General features: G+C 41.8%; 1 protein-coding gene across 8 annotated transcripts in view; it reads left to right on the top strand.

Annotated features, from left to right (window-relative positions):
• Window positions 1–21,373, top strand: part of FGGY (FGGY carbohydrate kinase domain containing) — a 432,084-nt gene that overhangs the window by 23,032 nt on the left and 387,679 nt on the right. For 7 of the 8 annotated variants that reach the window (XM_029226879.1, XM_029226872.1, XM_029226868.1 and 4 more), the window contains exons 3-4: window positions 9,250–9,361; window positions 15,085–15,236. In XM_029226879.1, coding sequence (XP_029082712.1) covers window positions 9,250–9,361; window positions 15,085–15,236 — 264 coding nt within the window. The remainder of the gene's footprint in view (window positions 1–9,249; window positions 9,362–15,084; window positions 15,237–21,373) is intronic. The other variant, XM_029226874.1, reaches the window with a different exon arrangement.

The following is a 21,373-nucleotide window of genomic DNA, read 5'->3' as shown; positions in this document are numbered from 1 at the left end:
CATTGTATATATGTACCACATCTTCTTTATCCATTCCTCTGTTGATGGTCATGTAGGTTGCTTCCATGTCTTGGCTATTGTAAATAATGCTGCAGCGAACATTGGGGTGCATGTATCCTTTCGAACCATGTTTTTCTCTGATATGTGCCCAAGAGTGGGATTGCTGGATCATATGGTAGTTAAGAACCTCCATACTGTTCTCCATAGTGGCTTCACCAATTTATTATGAACTCTGTTTTAGAGCTGGAAGAAATGAGCTGTTAAGAGGTAAAGTAACCACCCAAAGTCAGGGGTTGGGCTGCTGCTGTCTCCCTCTTGCTCTTTTTTTGTCGCTCTCTTCAGCCTCATCTTATTCCACATGGCTGCATCTTGGAAATCGTATTAAGCTACCTGAATTTTTTTTCTAAATTAGCACTGAATGGAGAACTTTGAGCTTATCCTGATTGTTATATTAAGCATTCTGAATTACAAGTGCCTTTACCCAGCTGTCTGCTTATGTGGAAAATGTGTGCCCCCCCCCGAGCAGGGGTCATATCTTGTTTACCTGTATTTCCTTAGAGTTCCTCACTTGTAATGTGCCCCATTCATGTCTGTTGAGTGCATGAATGAGTGAAGTATCTGTTGTTTTCATTATCTGGCATGCTCTTCTCTCATCCTTTTTTTTAACCTGCCCAGTTCCTGGGTACCTTTTAAAGTAAGATTAAGCATTACTTGCCCCTGGGAGCCTTCCTGAATGACCTCTGACAGTCCCTGCCTGCCCTTGACAGCCTCAGAAGAAAGAGGGTGAGAAGTCCCTCTCTGCCGCCCCAGAGCCCATGTCTTCACCTGTATCAGTATCTGGTCCTTACCAGATTGTGTTTTAATTGGTGACTTGTTTTAACCATGAGCTGAACTCTTGGAGAGTGTCGTCTCTGTGTCCACAGCACCTAACACATTGCTTGGCACAAATTTGATGCTCAGTAAATGATTGCTGAATAAATGTTACTTAGAGCTAAAAACAAGCAAACAGAAAACATTCTGACATCCCTTATCTTGTTCAAATGTTGCAATAACTCTATGACATAGTTTTCCATACTTCCTATTTGACACGTGAGGATATTAAGGCTCTGAAACTAATGAGTATTAGAGACAGACCTAGACCTCTACTGAGATGGCTCCAAATCCTCTTCTCTGTTCTACTCACCACTGCCCCTGAAACTGTCAAGTCTTTATTGGGTTGATACCCACACATCTAAAAATTTCTATGGAAACGCACAAGTCCTAGAGCTTATGTTGTCCTTGATTTTAAGGGTTTATATCCCTTTTTGGAGCCACAAATCTTAATCACCTCAACAAGGCAAGAACATTGCAAGGTAGTGTCTAGTAACATCTTCCATTAGGAAGAAGATAAGCTGGAGGTACCATTCAGCCAGCAGGTATTTGTCAAGTGTCATTAGTCTGCGAATATTTATTGAGCACCTACTATGTGCTATGCTCTTTGCTAAGCGCTAGATTATATATGGGAGTGAGGGCTACAGCAGGTTCTCTGCCCCTAAGGATGAAATAGTTCAGTTGCATGGAAAAAAATAATACCCATGAAGCCAACGAAATACCATTTTGTTCTAAATTGTACCAGCTATGTGAGTAATGGTTGGAGAGATAAGGAGCAGAAGAGGGAGTCACCCGTGTGGGATTGAGCAATCATGTCAACCTCCTATATTTATAGAACCTTTATGGTTTACAAAGTACATTCCTATCCATTTGATTGTCATACAAGGTAGGTAGGGGAGGGGTTGTTACTCCCATGTTAAGTTGAAAAGAAATACTGAAATCCAGAGAGTTAAGTGACTTTCCCTAAGTCACCCAGGAAGTGGGTGATAAGCCTGAACTCAGGCCAGATCTCTGCATTCCCTCCATCTCCAACACCACATACCTTCATCTTTTGTCTGGATTAGCCTTGGAATGTAACTGACCTCATCTATGTCTGTGCACTTCCCCTCTCCAATTGTGCTCCTTCTTGAGCTGGAATGATAGATATATGTTAATGCTAACTTGATCAGATCACTCTTTTGCTTACAGCTCTTCTGTAGCCCCATAATACTGCTTGGATAGAACTCAGAATCCTTAACATGGCCTGTAGGCGCTGTGTGGTTTGGTTTCAGCCTGCTCTCCTGGCTCATCTCACGATGCTTCTCTCAGCTCTGCCTTCCACCCATATTCTCCTTCTGTCATAATCCCACACATGCACTGCTCCCCTTGTCCTCTGGCCGGACTTTTGCACACATTCTTTCTTCTTCCTGCACACTCTTCCTGCCTTCCGTTGACATATTTCACTCCTATTCATCCTTAGATCCATACTGTCTGATACAGCAGTCACTAGCCACATGTCACCGTTTAAATTTAGTTAAAATTAAATAGAGTTTAAAATTTGGTTCCTCCATTGCAGTAGCCGCGCTTCAAGTGCTCGGCAGCCACGTGTGGCTGGTGACTGCTGTGCTGGACAGCACGGGTACAGAGCATGTCCATCACTGCAGAAGGTCCCTTGCATAGTGCTGCACTGGATCTTAGTTCAAAAGGCAGTTGTTCAAGGAGGAAGCCATTTCTCGCCCGATGTTACCTCCCAACTAAGTCCTATTTTACTCAGTGTTTTCACATCTCTTGTACTTTTTCTTCATAGAACTTCACATGGTTTGTGAATCATTCATTTTTGGATTAATATCAAATAGCAAAATCATTCTATAATCAAGTAATAACATAACAAAATAAATGAAGTAAAATAAAATAATTCACATTTGTGGATTAATAGCTGTCTTTTCTACTAGATTTTGTACTGCAGGAGGGTAGGAACTGTAGTTTGCTCACCCAGGTCCTAAAGTATAGTAGACCCGGGAAATGTAAAAAGAATGAATGGCTCAAGACATTGGGACCTCCCTACTCCCAATCAATGAAGAAAGCTTGAGGAAGGATGTAAGGTTAAAAGTGAGGCTTGAGAACACTAAGAGTGGTTGTTCAGGAGGAATATTACGGATGGAAGCGCTTAGGTGGAAAAGTTAGAGTCATCCCTGGCTGGAGCAGGTGGTTTCCAGTAGGAGGAGGAAGGGAAGCTGGAATTGGTGTTGGGGGCATACCTGGGGTGGCTGGTTCTGAGGCCAGTTGGGAGCTCTTCTAGAATCATCCTGAGTTTCAGACTGACCAGCAACAGATTCAGGATGGCTTGGAGGAACAGAAACTAAATTCAAGGATGCCAGTTAGGAGGCAATTTCCTTCTTCTAATAAAGGTCTGGAAGCTGAGATTTGTTTGAACCATAAGGTCTGGGAGGCCTGGGGCTATGTCTCTCTTGTTGAGCATGTGTCCTCTGTGGTGGCACATGTAGGTGCCTAATACTATCTCTTTAATAAATGAAGGGCTGTGTTAGGATGTTGGCCGAGGAGTAAAGAGGCGGCACAAGACTGAGAGACTTTGGAAGGAAGATCGAACAGGACCTGGTGACGATGGAGAGGAAGGAGGTAGAGGCAGTGTCAGAGTTTCTGTCCTTGGAGGAATGTTGGTGCCACTGACATAAATGGCAGTGTTTGGCCTCTATCTCTCTACCTTATGTTCAAGGGACAGTACCACACCTGAGCTAGGATGCTGTGTAGGTAATGGACCAGGACTGGATTTGTTCATTTTACTGGTCACTAGAGTAGATTTTGTAAAGCTGAAGGCCTCCAGGGGCCTTGCAGGTAACATACACCCCACACAAGCTGTATTAGCCTTGTTGTTATTCCCACCTTAGGGCCTTTGCACTGGCTGTTCTCCTGCCTGAAACACTTTTTCTGCAGTTTTCTACAGGGTCAGCTCCTCAGGTCCTTCAGGTGTTTCCTCAAATCTCACTTTCTCAGCAACTACCTTCCCCTTCTCCGGCATTCCTGATCCCCCTGACATCACTTTGTAGTATACTGTACATACACGATATAATCTTTTCGGTTTATTGGCTGTTGTATATCCTTACAACGTAACCTCCAAAACACTAAGGAATTAAAATAAATATTTTGCTTTCCATTGTTTCCCAAATACCCAGAAGAGTGCACAGCATGACCTTAGAAGGGGCTTGATTGTATTTGCTGACTGACTGAATGCGTAATTGAATTGTGTAGGCAACAGGGAGTGATGGGCCTGTGGGAACTGGGGATTTCATAACCTCATGCACACCCCCAAAGCTGACAGAGGCATTCAAATCAAGATTTAAAAGGATACAGTACCAGCCACATAGAACTCTATTGCAAGCTGGATTCCGTGAGGCCCCAGGCTTTGACGCTTGCTCCAAATACAGCCAAAGATAAAACCAGGTACGCCTCTGACCCTCCAGTTCTCAGTTTGGAAGATTTCTGAGGAACGCTGTCTCCCCACCCAGTAAGGCACAGCCTGCTGATTTAAAACACATGCAGAATTGAACTGGTTCCCACAGTCAGAACAAAGCGATGCACAATCCCTTCCCCAAACATTTGTTTGCTGCCCCATAGCTACGAGTTGACAGTTGCAAGACATGGACCAGGTTACCGAATGAAGTTGCAGAAGTCTCCTTCTCTGGAAATTCTTTAGCAGAGCAATGTGCTTTCTCTCTAGCCGAGGAAATTCCCTTGATGCCAAGCTGTTGGGGTGAGTTTACTAGCCTGCTTTCTTCTTCCATTAATGAGCATATAAAAAAGAATCCTCAGGTCAGCAGGTCAAGTCCCAGGGGCCTTCTGGGTAGTGTGACCCTGACAGCCATCTCTCTGAGATGATTTAGATGGGGGTGGGGTTGGGGAGTGGAGGGGGTCCTCATGATAAGCCTGATGAGCATGGTCATAAGGCATTTCCATATAAGGCTGGGGAAATGACAGTGGCTGCCTAACCAAATCAGGTTTAAATGCATGTCACAGTTATTCCTCCAGTTCCTTGTGATAGGTTTCCGTTTTAGAGATGGAGGCACTGCACTTTTGAGGCTGAAAGGCCATGGTTAGAATATAGAACTCTGTAGGTCTTCGAGGGGATTCATAAAGTAGATTGTAGAGAATATTTTCTTTGCTTCTACTGGAAAGTCACTCCCACCATAATTCTTAGGAGGATTTGAGTTTATCCAAACTTTTCAGTTGTTTATCCTGTCATTTTATATGTGCTTACATGACACACAGAGCATGCTATGCTTCATACATCAGAAAGATTCCATGAACACAGTTAGTAAGGCATCGAGTGAGTTTTCCATCCTTCATATTTCCTACAAAGGTTTATCGGTTCCAGAGTACCTTCAAACTAATTGACGGTCTTGATCCTTACCTAGGAGTTCTCTCTCTCTCAGGAACCTGAGGCTCAGAAAGGTGATGAGATTAGTGCAAGATTACCTGATCCGGAAGTGGTGGAGTTGGAACCAGAAGGTGGCTCTTTTGACACTGTAGCGCATGCTTGTTTCTACTCCAAAGCTGCCTTGTGGTATTGAGTTTTACTGCATCTTCTATGTGTTCCCTCCCAGTTCCTCTCTTGACTAATTGCAGGCCTATGTGGGGTGGGCTTGCCCAAGTCAGGCATGCACTCTCTGGGCACAGAGACCAATAGGGCTGCAGGGTAGGTAGAAGTTAGGGCTGGCTTGTTGATTGTTAGATTGATGCTCCATGAGTTCAAAGAAGATTGGAAGCAGCTAATTTCCTCAAATAATGGCTGCTACTTATTGTGCACCAAATGCCAGATGTTGGGCTAATCACACCTTATTTTGCTGAATTCTCATAACGTCATTAGGAGATGTAGGTCTAAGTAATAGCTTTGTGTAACCAAGGAAACTGGTTTTCTGGCTTCCCAAAGTCACGTGACTGGTCGGTGGCAGAGCCAGGTTCAAACTCAGGGCGTCTGCACCCAGTACCATTGATCTTAGCCACTACCCAGAGATTTCCAAGCCAAGTTGGAAGGACATTCCAGGTAGAGGAGGCCATGCTTATAAATGCTACAGAGACATGATCCAGCAAGGCAAGGGGGTGATTAGAATGGCTGGAATTGTGTAACATGCCCTGGGTCACATAGCCAGAGTGACAGAGCTAGGATTTGAAACCAGGTCTTTGTGGGTCATTGTCATGAGGCCATGCTGACAGGCACTTGGGTTTGCGGCTCACATTCTTCTAAGACTTGATGGATCAGTGTGGTAAAGGTGTACGGGGCATTCACCTGGTGATGTGGAGCAGAGGTATTGCCAGGCATCACAGATGGCTGACTAGCGATGTTCTTGCATAGAGCACATGCCCTCTCTGCAGGGTGAGTCTCTTGGGCAGGCAGGCAGTATGGTGGAGTAGGAAGAACACAGGCTCTGAGTTTGAATTCTGGCTCTGCCATCGACTGGCTGTACGACAGGATTAAGTTCAAATTCTCAATCTTTGGAGCCCACTTGCTGTTCCCTTCCCTCCCCAGTCTTCCACTTATTTTTTTATGAAATGGAAATACTAAATGTTTCCTCAGTGGGTTTTGTAAGGATTAAATAAGATGATGTTTGTAAAGTACCTGACACTCCATAGGTGCTCAATATATGGTGACATTTTATAATTTATTGTTGTTATTATTTGAAAAAAATTAATGCTTTTCTTTGTTGAAAAATATGTAATAATTGTGTGTAGCTCTTATTTGAAGAACCCATTAAATAGTAAGAAACAGAATCCTAAATGACAAGTCCAACATTCCAAAACAGGAAAAAAGAAGACTTGAGCATTTTATTTTATTTTATTATTATTATTATTTTTGTGGTACGTGGGCCTCTCACTGTTGTGGCCTCTCCCGTTGCGGAGCACAGGCTCCGGACGCACAGGCTCAGCGGCCATGGCTCACGGGCCAGCCGCTCCACGGCATGTGGCATGTGGGATCTTCCCGGACCGGGGCACGAACCCGTGTCCCCTGCATCGGCAGGCGGACTCTCAACCACTGCGCCACCAGGGAAGCCCGACTTGAGCATTTTAAATGGTGATGGACACATTTGAGTCGACTTTTGTGGTATTTAAAAGGTTATTGTCATGTTTTAAGTTGGCAGGAAATGTTAATGAGTATGATCACTCATGCTTTTTCACAAAAGGAAACCATAGAAACAAAAATTAAAAAATAGAATTCATCAATAAATCTGTTATTCTCCAGCTTAAAAAATTACATGACAAAGTGAAAAATCTCCCATCTCCTCCAGCTGTCGTTTCTGTTCTCAGAGGCAACCACTATTATCAGTTTGTTGTATATTTTTTTTGTTTTTTTTGTACCTTATTAATATATCATGGATGTATTTCCATTTCATCTTTTATAGCTCAACTTTGTAAAAAACATATTTAACAGCTTGAGGTATAATTTACATACCATAAAATATCCATTGTAAATGTATAATTCAGTGATTTTTATTAAATTTACACATTGTGCAATCATCACCATAATTCAATTTTAGAATAGTTCTGTTACCCCCCAAAAGTTCCCTTATGCCTGTTTGTAGTCAGTTCCCAGCCCCAGTCATAGATAACTGTTTTCTGTCTTTATAGTTATTCCTTTCTAGAAATTTCACATAAATGGAATCGTACAACATGCCTTCTTTTGTGTCAGACTTCTTTCACTTAGCGTAATGTTTTTAAGGTTCATTCATGTGGTTGCACAGATAGTACTCTTTCTGAGTACTATACTGTTGTATGGATATAACACACTTGGTTTCAACATTTGGTTAAACCATGGTGAACATTTGATTTGTATAGGTTTTTGTAGATGCTGTTTATCAGGTTGTAGAAAGTCCCTTCTATCTTGGTTTATTGAGTGATTTTTATTTTTTATTTATTTTTTGCATCTGTTGAGATGATCATTTGGTGTTTGTACTTTATTCTATTAGTATATGTTATACATTAATTCATTTATGGATATTGAACGACTCTTGCATTCCTGGGGTAACCCCACATGGTCATGGTGAAAAATGAATGTTTTATATGTTGCAATATTGGTTTGTTAATATTTTGTTAAGGATTTTTACACTTACGTTCATGGCAGTTATTGGTCTACAGTGTCCTTTTCATTTGATATCTTTGTTTGGCTTTGGTATCAGGGTAGTACTGGCCATGAAATGTTGGAAAATGTTCTCTCCTTCACTATATCCTAAACAAATTTGTATAGGAGTGGTATTGTTTATTCTTTGAATGTTTCACAGAGCTTCCCAATGAATCCATCTGGTCCTAGAGTTGTTGTTTTGTGGGAATGTTTTAGGTGCAATTTTATTTTTCAAGAAAGACTGTTTCTCAGTTTCTTATGTAGCTTTGGCCAAGTTCCATAGCCCCAAAATGGTTGTTTTTGATGATGTTGTTCAGTTTCATGCTTTTATTTTGCTAAGAAGATTTGCCAACCTCTTCATACTATCACGCCCAGAAGATACTTCTCTATCTCTTCTTTTTTTTTTTTTTTTTTTTTTTGGCGGTACGTGGGCCTCTCACTGTTCTGGCCTCTCCTGTTGCGGAGCACGGGCTCCGGACACACAGGCTCAGTGGCCATGGCTCACGGGCCTAGCCGCTCCGTGGCATGTGGTATCTTCCCGGACCGGGGCACGAACCCGTGTCCCCTGCTTCGGCAGGCGGACTCTCAACCACTGTGCCACCAGGGAAGCCCCCATCTCTTCATTTTTAATGACTGTAGAAAATTCTGTTTTACAGGTATACCATAATTTATTTAATAAAAATAATTTTTCCAATTTTTAGGTATATTCTTAAACAGTTAACCTTGGTTTATATGTAATTTTACTTACTCATGCTAATAATTCACTAAGATAGGTTCCTAGAGGTAGGATTGCTGGGTCAAAAGTTATGCATTTTTTAATTTTAGTAAATACTATACTATATTCTTTAAAATTTGTACTAAATTATCACACTGTTAGGATAATGTAAAAGAAGGTCCACTTCTCCCTGTCTTGCCACTACTATATACTCTTAATTTTTAAAATTTTTGCCAATAAGAAAAACAAAGATTGGGATATTTTTATTTGCATTTATTTAATTTTAGTGGAGTTGGGAATCTTTTTATATACTCTTTGACTATTTCTTTTTATTTTATGAAGTGACTTGTCATGTCCTTTGCTTAATTTCTAGTTAGATTGGTTGTCTTTTAAATTAATTTATAGGATCTTCTGATATTTTAGTGACATTGAACTTTTATTTGTTTTCTGTTGTAAATACTTTATTCTGCCATTCATTTCCTTCTAGTCATAACTGTTTTCAGTCTTTTAAAAGCCTGTATTTTAATTTGTTTTTTTTTATTTGTTTTTAAAACAGAAAGTTGTACAAGGGATTGATTTAAACCAAATTCGAGGGCTTGGGTTTGATGCCACGTGTTCTCTGGTTGTTTTGGATAAGCAGTTTCATCCTTTACCAGTGAATCATGAAGGTAGGACCATTTCTCTCTCTTTTCTTGGTGGTGGGATACTGGCCGGGGCCCAGGTGGAGCATGATATCAAGTGTTATCACTGTTAGTGAGATTTACAGGTGGAGCATGGAGCCCCAAAATCATGTCCCTAGAGGTTAAAGCTTGGACAGCAGTTAGTAGGAGAGGGGTGACATTGGGATTAGGTGGATTAGGAAGAGACTTGGCTCCGTAGTGCACAGGAGCCACACCAGAAAATCTGATGTAGGGTGAGCACGGGATCATTAGCTGAGACTGAGTAGCCTTGGGCCTTTTCAAGGAAGGGAGTGTTGTCTGTGCCTGAAACTGCTTTGCATATGAAGCTCCTCCACAACATTCATTTGAGTGGGTGAATCAAGTTCACTTAAAGGAAACAGAATAAGACAGACAGGACCATATATCACACAAAAGCTGGAAACAAATGGTCTCTCTATTTTCAACAGCCAGACCAAAGACATTCACATTTAATGACGTTGTTCTAATACACTCTCATTACACTCTCTCATTACACTCATGAGTACTGTAATGAGCCGTTTCAAATGTAAGTGTCAACTTTTATCCACTGTCAGAAATTTCTCATGGGTGGTGAGAATGTGTCCCTTTTGGGATACTCTAGCCAGTAGTGCTAGCACCAAGGTTGCAAACCCAAAAGTCAGATAGGTAATGTAAATGAATACAGTGTGCCAGATTTGAGAAAAACAACAGCACATGTGCAGAGATAAAATTCAACTGACATTTAACCTTTTGATGAGTGGCAGACATTTGGGAGCAGTGGAGACTATGGTGCACTGGAAATTGCAGGCTCCATCTAAAGGAGTGTGACTCTGCATTTTCAGTCGGTTGTTGCCAACATAGGTATCACAAGCATGTTTTGGGCGAGGCTGTATTAAAGAATCCTTGGTAGTGGACACTGCTGTAGCAGCACCTTTCTTAATTGGCGGCTATGGATACTGGGGCACACTGGGACACCCTGGCATTGGAGTCAGGCAGTCCCAGATCTTAGCCCTGCTGCTGCTGAGCTGTGACACCTTGAGTGAGTCACTTAACGTCTGCATGGCTTGGTTTCTCCTCTGAAAGAATTGGAATAATGAAACAGTAGCTTTGCTGTGAGAATTAAGTGAGAGCCGGACGCCTGAATGCTCAGAAAAGTTTCTTAAGTCCGATTATGAATTCCTTAAGTTAGGAGAATGTGTCTTACTTACTCCTATGGACCTAATGCATGGAACAGTGATTTTTATAAATGACATGCCCTGCAAAAGTATGCAAATGGATGAATGATTAGAGCACAGTGGTAATGGTGACCATCTTTTACACACACACACACACACACACACACACACACACACACGTTTTTCTATTTATGCCACATTAACTAGCACCCCCTGTGTGCCAATCCCTGTCTGATTAAGTGTTGGGGCTTCAGAGACGAATATGAGTCGTCCTTGTTCTCAGTGGCTGACCACTGGCTCAGCTGGCATTGTTCCAGCCCAGGAGGGCAGGGCAGCCCCCGTCTAGACCACTTCAGAGAGCAGAGACCCAAGGAATGGGACTGAACCTACAGACCTCAGCTCAGCAGCAGCAAGCCCTCTCCAACCACAGAGTGGGCTGCTTGGGGAGGCTGCCAGCACTTCTTTGTTGGCTTGTTTTAAGTAGCGGTCAGGTGATGGTCTGTTAGGGATGCTGTGGGAGGAATTCTCATTTTGGATGGGACTTTAGATGTTAAGAGCCCTAAGTTCCAAGGACTCTGTACCTTCTAATCTGCTAAAACATATGGTTTTTAACTCTGGTTAGCACATTAGAATCAACTGGAGATCTTTTAAGATTTCCAATTCATGAGCCTTACCCCCAGGGTTTGTATTTAGTTGGCTTGGGGTGAGGCTAGGGCATCAGTGTTTTTAAAGTTTTCTCGATAATTCTAATATGTGGAGAATTACTGGGTGCAGATGAATGGACAACTAAAACATTAGGAATAAGAACATCTGAAGTAGAGGAAGAGTTCCTTGTTAAACCTGCTTATACCAGCACCCTCCCGGATGCCATCTTTTTTCTCATTGTAGAGAGCATTGCCTCCTGTTGACAGTTCTCCTATTAAAAGTGTTACCTAGGTTGCAGCCTGAATTATAAGTGTTGAAAAAACTGTATTCCACCTAAAAGGTTAAAATGTACCCATTCATCAAATGCATCCAGCTGCAGGTGCCCTCATCAGTTTCTTGCCTTTCAACAGGTTCTATTAAGGTTAGATTTTAATGGCAATGGATTAGCCTGTACTAGAAAATGAAATTCAGATTTTAAGGATGAATTAAGAGGGTCTTTAAAGACTTCTGTTTACCTGATAATGACCCATTCTTGACTGGTTAATTGGAGTAATTGTGAAGAGCAGGGAGTGGGGTCAGGAAATTAACCATCACCATTAAAACCAAACCCATAAGACCAGCAAAACTTACTTTCTTTCGATGGTAACCAAAAAGAAAAAGGAAAAGAAAAAAAAATCCCAAGGAAATTAAGTGCACTAGTTTGAGAACACTGACCTACATGATAAAATAGTCTCATTGTTTGCCTTTTCTTGTTTGGTCTTTCTTCCTTTTCAAGATCAGACCAGTGCTGGGTTGGACAGAGGTGCCATTGCTGTGTGCTTCCTACCTCTGCAACCCACCTAGCTCAGACCATGACTGGGTGAATCATTCCAGCCACAGGAGCTCTTGGGAGGGAGAGGAACCAAGGGAGATAATCTAGGGTCAGGGAGGAAGTTACTACCTAGGCTACTCTGTAACAGAAACCTAATATTTAGATGGTTTTCTGATTCACAGTCATTTCCTTCAAGTACCCCTGGAACACCTCCTGTGAGGTGTTGACAGTATTAATTGAATGAGTGCAGGGATAAATAATCTGCCCTAAGGTAAACTGACTATGTAACCCTAATTCTGCTCTACCAGATTATTTCCAGTTCTCTTAAAATATGATGCCTTTATGGGTCTGTGCTCTCTTGGTTTCACGTGCTGTTTCTATTGTGTAGCCCCTCCTCCCTCACTCTTTCTTCACCTGCTTATCCAGTGGCCAGTCATTTTCAGAATTAACCTAAAGCTTTCCTGCGTCTTGGAAGCCCCCTGTGCAGCCTCGGGCTCGGCTAACTGGGGGCTTCTCTGTGCTCTTCCTTCTCTCTGTACCATGTCCAGGACTTCTGTCATCACTCCATACAGACGTTTTTCCATTTACCCACGTGTTCCGTAAGGGCAGAGACTGTGGCACATTCTTCTTGGTATCCCAGCACCCAGCCCTGTGCCTGGCATGTAGCAGATGCTTGATAAAAGATGAAAGGAACTTTCAGTGGAGTCGTTTATTTGTGATTTTCTACAGGCACTGAAAAAAAGATCAACTTCCAGGTTGTTGTCTGTAATGAACATTGTTAATTAATAATCATAATAGATATAATAAAGTAATTGATTCTACACAATGCTCAGTGGGTCATTCTGAGAGCCTCTTCATGTAGAGGTAGTAGTGGCTGATCGGTCTGTCTTTACAGTAGAAAGTTTAGCAACAGGTGTTTTTGTCTTGAAGTAGCTGCAGACAGATTCTATACAATATTTAAGATGCAATGCAGATATTGTCCCCCCCAACACCCACACACCCACATTGTGTGTGTGTGTGTTTATGAATGTGTGCCCACATACCCACAGTCTGATTCCGTGATGGTTCTGGAATAGGACCTGGACATCAGTATTTTTAAAGCTATCCCAGGAGATTCTAATGTGAAACTAGAACCAGAGCTTTAAGAGTTTTGTCATACAGTAGAATCACTCAGCTGTTTAAACAAAATCTTAGATGTACCTATGGAAGGTTTCATGTACTCTCTCTTATTTTAAATGTATTACTGTTGTTTGAGGAGTTTTTGTGGGACCTGAAATCTCTCCAGGCAGGCAAACCAATGAGTGAGTCCTTGACTCATTACAATGATGACCTAATTTAGATGTGTCCTTAGGCTGACTTTTTTTGGTAAGTTTTAAAAATTCTTTTTCAAATATATGGAAGAGTAAGGAAAGTAAGATAACAGCCTCCTATGTATGTATGAGGATAAACAGATGAGGTTTTGCCACATTTGCCACAAGTCCTTTTATTTTTTTTAAAGAAAGAACCACTTGAAGCTTCAGTCCATGCCCTCCCCCTCCCCCATCCCTCTGCCCAGCAGGTAATGGTTCTGCCATAGCTGGTGTTCACAAACACATTTCTTCTGTGCTTTTACCACATGTGTGTATACCCACAACAACAAACAATATATACTGTGTTTAAAAATACCCCAGCTGGTGTCATTATTCATGTTGATGTGTGTAGCTCGAGTTTAAATTGGTTTTACTAATTTATTTATCCATTCTCTGCACAGATCTACTTTCAAAGAACACTTTGTGCTTTTCCCAGCTGTGAGGTAGTAGGCATATCTTCAATCTCGGAGTCAGATTGTCGTTGAAAACGGCCTAGATCTCAGAGTTGTTTTAAGGATTAAATGAGACGATGTGTGCAAGAGGTTCAGCACAAGGCTTGGGACACACACACACAAACGCACATGTGCAGCTTTATAAACACTCATATTAGCAAAATTATATAATTGCTGCAGTTATTTTGCCAGTAAATAAAATAACATGTGAAGTGCCTATCTCAATTACTCTTGAGTCCCTTTTATCTTCCCCATTTATAATCTCCCAGGTATATTCCTTGCTGTTCTCTGCGTGTTGCCATCAGAGGAAGCAGAGGACTGTGAAAAGAATACTGGCTTGCCCATCAGTGCAGGATGAATTAGCAGAGTCTGGGGAAGGGGGAAAGGGGCAACTAGTTTCTCTGTGGGCTGCAGGATGGTAGAGGTAGGATGTGAGGGGCACTGCCCATGCTCCTTTTCCAGCTGATTTTAAATTCTGTTTCCTGTGATTTATTCCTCTTGAGGGCCTACTATGTGACAAGTACTTGCCATATCCTTTATGCACATTATCTTTTGTTCAATGAATGAAAAATCTCAGTTAATCCTTATATGTTACATTTTGCAGATAAGGACACTTAGGCTAAGAAAAATTAAATAACTTTCTCAGTATTTCTGCCTATACTGAAAGAACGTTCCCCATTAGGTCTGCCTGGTTCCAGAATGGAAAAAAAATTCCAGTGCTTCCCACCCCACCAAACAAACCAACCGAGTGAGGAAAAACACTTAAATTAACTAATTTTAATTAGAGTGACTAGAGGAAGTGAGAATATAGGCAAATAAAAGCCATTATGTAAATGTATATGATATTATACCTAAAATATTTGTCCATATTTCAAGGAGACATACCTTAAAAAGCTGAAGTATTGTTTTAGGCTTATTTCATTGGCTCTTTTCTTGAGTATGTACCCAGAAAAGTTTTTCTAGAATAGGTGAGATAGGAAAGGAAGGGGAAAAGTTGAGAGAGAATGAATGGTAATATAATTAATTGGTGGATCTTGACTGGTTTTTCCTTTAGACGTTTAACCCTGGGACTATATTCAAAGAGCACGTCTCTTCAAGGGTCCGAGATATGGGTAGGATGTACCTAGTCAGTGTTGGTGGTGGTCCTTTCACTTGTTTCTTGTTGATGTGTGAAATTATACAAGCAGTTGTGCAGATTTTTGCCCTTGGGAATCCATAAGTGCCCCCTTGAATTAGAAGGATAAGGATGCACCTGTGTCCTCATCTCCCTTGTTTTCGTTAGGGGATTCTCATCGAAACATCATCATGTGGCTGGACCACCGGGCGGTCAATCAGGTCCACAGGATCAACGAAACCAAGCACAGTGTCCTGCAGTACGTTGGGGGCGTGATGTCCGTGGAAATGCAGGCCCCGAAGCTTCTGTGGCTAAAAGAGGTAAGTGCATAGCGTTGAGGAGCGATTACTCATAATAGCAGAGGATTCCATTTATTGAATCTATTGGTACCAGGCACCCTGCTCATCACGGTTGTTGTATTTGATTTTTTGCAGCAAGTCTCAGGAAGCTTGATCCCATTTTATTGATTCAGTTGTGGTTAAGTCATTCTGCTTAACTCAGGCAAGGCACTGAAATAAGTATTTGATGCAGATTATCTCTTTGAATCCTAACGGCAACCTTATAAAGTAGTTTTTTTTCTTTTTCTGTATTTGTAAAAACTAAAGCTAATAGAGATTCATCAGCTCACCCAAAGTGACTCAATAAGTATGCAGCAGAACCAGGATTTGAACCTAAAAATGACTGAAATTGATTTTCTTAATATCCACTGTTCTATTGAAGTTCAGAGAGGTTAACTACCATTCCAGTTAGAAAGTGGCAGAGCTGGGATTCAAGTCCAAATCTTCTGACTGGAACATTCTTTCTCTACATACTTTTAGCCCCCAATGATTAATCTTTGGCCTTGGTGGCATTTTATGGAATGCCTTTCTCATCTCACCTGAACTTGAGTTTCCATACCCTTTTGTGATAAGGTGATCTCTGGCTAAGGCACTTGCAGGTGGTTCCCATTTCCAGATGTTAGAATCATTTATGAAGTGTGGAGAATGGTGATGTCAGCTTAATGGTTCCCAGTAGAGATGGATGCGTGAGAAAGTTCAAGTCCTCTGGGAATTGCAGGGACTTGAAAACCCCTAGGTGGTCTGGTGAGGAGAGAATCCATCTAATGATAAGACCTGCCGTGATTCATTTACTGGCCCTGAGGTTTCAGGTGGATTGAGTCTTCAATTACTCAAATGTGGGGTTGGGGAGAGTTTAAAGGTGATGAGGAGGTGTCCTTGGATTGCCACCATGGGGCAGAAGGGAGGTAAGTAAAAAGGGCATCAGTAATCAAGGCAGGCTTGGCTTGTTACTTGTTTAGTATATTGAGCTATTTTGTAAGTTTTAATTTGCAGAAAGACTTCTATATTTGCTAAGAGTTTGAAAACACAGAGTGTTTTAGGAGTTGGGGGTTTTAGGATCCTAATTCTGACTCTGTTTGCATCACACTGTGTGACTTTGGGCAAAGCAATTCTCATCCCCAGGCCTCACTTTTTCCATCTCTAAAGTGAGAGAGTTGGACTGGATCAGTTTGGAAACTTGATACAAAAATATCCTGAAATACAAAGCAGTGTATTGATTTGTATTTGCACTGCCTCCACACTCTGCTGTGTGTGCTATAGACTTTAACTGATCTCATCCTAACAGCCTCTGCCTGGTAGATGGCATGGGAAACTGAGGCTCAGAGAGAGGGTTATATGACTTTCCCAAACAGACGATACAGGCAGAATTTAAACCTGTGCCTCCTGGTCTCCACATCCCAGCTCATCCCATTAGTCATGCAGTACTAAAATCCTCTGTGAAGCATACCACTTTGGGAAGGACCAGGAATGAGGGTGGTGATGGTCTTTAAGCCAGCCTAAACATGTGCAAAAGAACAAATGGGTTGGCTATGTCACCCTTCTGGACCACAGGTGAGGAATAGCTGTTCTGAATTAAGTGAGGAGGATTGAGCAGGTGGTCATTGGTGCAATACCAGAGCCTTATTGAGCACCTGCTTCATAGCCAGCTCAGGGCTGTATATCCCAGGAGATCTAAATATACCTTTGGTATGAACCTGTCAGGATATTTACCTGTGCGCTTGAGATCTAACTGCACTAAATAAATCCCATAGAAAATAATTAAGTTCTAGATTTGTGTGGCAATGATTCTGACCTAAGACTGACCATCCATCCATCCATCCATCCATCCATCCATCCATCTAATCAATTCCATTTCAGAATTTTCTGAGTAAGGCTCTAAACAGTGCCTCACTGTGCATTTAACTACCTGAAGGCTGAGCCTCAAATCTGTTTTTCAGACTTTTTCAATTTTTTTTTTTTGTCTTTTTGGTAAGCATGCCCAGGAATCCTTGCTGAGAGTTCCTTTGGTTTTACTGTGATTACAAATTCAAAATCAAAACAACTTCTAAAATCATGTTTCGTACCTTCTCCTTAAAGCCTACCAGCACGGCTTACAGCTAGCTCTTCTCAAACTTCAATGTGTAAATGAATCACCTGGAGAGCTTGTTAAACTGCAGACTCTAACTTAGTAGCCCTGTGGTGGGAGCTAAGAATTTGCATTTCTAACAAGCTCCCAGGTGATGCTGATGTTGCTGGCCTGCAGACTCACAAAACCACTTTCAATGCTAAAGGCTCTACCTTTGTATCCTGAAAAGCATCCATGTGTGGAGAATCGGGAAACAGTACCTTCTTTTTATTGGGCTTGTGGGAGACTGAGGCACAGGGAAGTACAGTAGCTTGAGCTGCTGTTCAGCAGCACATTCGACGTCAGAACATGAGAGTCTGTGCCAAGTTTACTGGGCTGCCATTTGTTTACTCTTCATTCATTCCTTAATTTGCCAAATCTTACCTGAGGTCCTGCTGTGAACCAACACTGTGGTAGGAACTGGGGACATGGGCACAAAGAGGACTCAGCCTTACGTAACCTCAAGCGGCACAGTGACCACCGGGGACGATGGTGGGGGAGCATAAAGAGAAGAGAGGCATGGAACCAGAGCCAGCAGAAGATGCACTGAGCGCCGAGATGCAGGCATATGCAGAGTGCTTTCAGGGAAAATAATTTGCTTCCTGCACGAGCTACTTGAGATGAGCCTCAAGATATGAGTGGAGGTTTTGCATAGTAGAGAAGACAGGAGGGATACAGTATTCTAGAGAGAATGAGGTTCATTATGGTAAGGTGTGTAGGCCCTAGGACAGGAGCCTGGGCTGCTTCCCTGAGTGTAGTAGGAAGTGAGACCAGGTAAGTAGCCTGGGCTCAGTTTGTTAAGGGCCTATTTGGTGAGAGAGATTAGTGGATGGTTGTTAGGCAAGGAGGAAAGTGTCTTAGATACCTTTGGCAGGGTGAAGAGATTGGATTAGGAATGAGAAAATGTGTGTGTGGGGGAGTAAGAACCAGTTTATTTATTTATGTTTTTATTAGTACATATGCATTTATTTATTGACCATGCCGTGTGGCTTGTGGGATCTTAGTTCCCCTACCAGGGATGGAACCTGGGCCCCAGCAGCTAAAGCACCAAGTCCTAACCACTGGACCACCAGGGAATTCCCCTAAAACCAGGTTTTGTACTTTCCTCATTATAGCACTTAGTTGGCCTTGCTTTGCCCTTAGGATAAACTCCAAAATTTGTAACCTGGCTCAGAAGATGGTGTATGACGTCATTTTCACCTCCCTCCTCTGCTTACCGTGTGTCTCTCACTTTGCTCACTCTGATCCTTCCACAGGGATCCACTCAGAATGCCTCAAACACAACAGCTCTTTGCCACCTCAGCCTTTTGACTAGGGGTTGGCAAACTAGGGCCATGGGCCAAATCTGGCCTGTTGCCTGTTTTTGGATGTCCTGGGAGCTAAGAATGAGTTTTACATTTTCAGATGTTTGAAAAAGAATCAAAAGAAGAGTCATGTTTTGTGACTTGTGAAAATGATAGGAAATTAAAATTTTAGTGGCCATAAATAAAGTTTTATTGGAGCACAGCCATGCTTGTTCGTTTATCTACTGTCTGTGGTGCTTTTGCCCTACAGTGGTAGAACTGAGTATTTGAGATGGAGACTGCATGGCCTGCAAAGCTGAAAATATTTACTCTTTGGACTGTTAGAGAAAAAGTTTGCTTACCTCTGGTCTTAATGATGCTCTGATGCTGTGCCTTCTGCTTGAATATTCTTCCCTCTTCTCACCATTGATTCTAACTCATCATGTAGGTCTCAGCTTTATTGTCACATCCTTAAAAAAGCCTTTCCTGACCCTCAAATAAATCAGAGGTCTCTTGTCATTGTACTCTTAATTTTACTTCATTGTATCGTTCATAAATTGTAATGACACGTCAATTTGTATGATGATTTGTATAAAAGCTCACCCCCTCCAACCATAGTAATCCACAGGAGGGTGGAGATGATATCCATTTTGTTCCTTGTTGTGTCCCTATCCCTAATTAAATGCCTGGCAGATAGTAGGTACTCAGTAAATATTGTTTGAATGATTTGAGTGGGCCAGTGAGGAGCTATTGCACTTTTCCAGGTGAGAAGTGATGAGACCTGAATTAGGCACTGTGGGATGGAGAAATCGTTAGGGGTTAATGGCAGCAGGACATTGGGGCAGGACATTGGGGCTGATTGGCCATGAGGGGCGAGCTAGGTGGAGGAGTCAGAGCTCACCGCTCATCTCGGTATTGCTGTCATTCATGTGCTCCTTGTCCTTAGCCTGGAATCAGATGTCAGAGGGAGTTGGGCAGAATTTGGAGTTCAGACTTCTCAGAAGACAGAAGTGGTATACTAGGACCACCGTACCTTTTGGGTAAAGCCACTCGGGTCCTAGTTCTGCAATATGGAATTTTAATCATGTCCTTTACATATAAGATTTGTGTGTTTTAGGTTGACGTACGTCTCCTTAATAAGAATTGTCAGATAAAAGGAGAAATGCCATTTGATTTTTTCATAACCCCCAGCAGTCTGGCTTCTCCATTTGGTCTCAATGATTCTGACTCTCATCTTAATGAAGGCCAGATGTAAATTAAGTTCTCTCAGGCTGGAACAGCTGGAGTCTCCTATCTTTATAAACATGAAGCATTGTAGGGTAACAAGGTGCAGGCTGAGGAAGGTCAAGCAAGTTAACAGGCTGATGCCTATCCTGACAGCTCAGTGTTAATGGAAGATAATTATCTGGCTTGTAGCGGATGCAGGGAGATATTCCAGTCCGTCTTTTAACTCATTTCCTCTTTTTGCTATTGTCAGCAGAACAGAAAACTAATCATTTTATAGTTTGCAATTTTCATTGTCCATTCCAAAGGTCTGGAGGCAGCTGGCTGGAATGTCAGAGGATTTTGTTGATGGGCTTAGAAAATATATCTGCCCCTTTCATCTCCCCAGTCCATGCCCTTCTGCTTCTGTTCCCCTGATAACATATTGGGAAAATGAGTAAATGGTTCTCTGATTGGTTCTAATGTGCTTTATCCTGTGTATGTAGATTCTTGCGAGGAACCTGGGAGTTTGGATAGCCAGAGGGGTGGTTTGATAACTTCCTGCTAGCTGTGGAAGGTGCTAGCACACCTAGCATTGGATGCTTTGCAGTAGGAACTCTTGAAAAGAAAACTCTGTTAGACTTCAGGAAAGCCTGGTCCTTGTCCCTTCTGTACAGTAAGAGGCTGGCACAGTAAGGGCCTCGACTGGCCTTATTCTTTCATTCTTCTTGATGATATAGTAACAATTATTCTCTTTTCTTTAGGTTTCTCATCTTGAAACTTTATTAAAGATAAACAATGTCAGTTTCTTTCTTGGAAACGCACCATTCCTTTTTGGATGGCAGTTTGGTGGAAACTATAGTCTTTTTCTGTTAGTTACTCTGGCTTTACATTTCGTGCATAGGTCTGATATTATTTACCTACATTCATCAGATCTTAGCAGTACAGCTCATACAAGATTGGAGCTCTGGGAGATAGAACACAGTTCTGTAACAACAGAAAAAGTACAGGATTTGAAGCCAAACACACTTGCATTTAAATCTTTCTCCACCATTTACCGATTTTGCAACCTTAGGCTAAGTCAGCGTCTCTGAGTTTCAGCATGCTGAGCTGTCAAATGATGATAATAATATCAGCTGTGTGGAATTATTATAATTTAGTCAGATATTTGTAAAATATCTTATTCAAAGAGTAGTTTAATTCTCACTTCCACTGTGCATAAAAATGTTTGTCTCTACTGATGGGCATGTCAATAACATTCTAGCACCAAACGAGAGAATTTTAAACACTAGAATATCTTATTTTAAGTAGCTGAGTGTAATGAGTGGTATGCTTTTCCTGTTTGAATAATAGCTACGGAAACCGCCTAAAAATGACCACAGAGTTGTCAGAGACAATCATAGAAAATAGTAGAAGAGTATAAAGCATATTTTCAGAGTCATTCATTTATTTGAATCATCCACATCCTATGTGTAATACCTATACCAGAAAGCAGCCAGCTTTGAATTGCAAAGCAGATTGACTTACTG

This window comes from Monodon monoceros, unplaced genomic scaffold (genome assembly GCF_005190385.1).
Source record: "Monodon monoceros isolate NGI ecotype Baffin Bay Population unplaced genomic scaffold, NGI_Narwhal_1 Super_Scaffold_18, whole genome shotgun sequence".
Lineage (NCBI taxonomy): Eukaryota > Metazoa > Chordata > Mammalia > Artiodactyla > Monodontidae > Monodon > Monodon monoceros.
The sequence above is the reverse complement of the archived record's forward strand: the minus strand, read 5'-3'. Positions and strand labels throughout refer to the sequence as shown.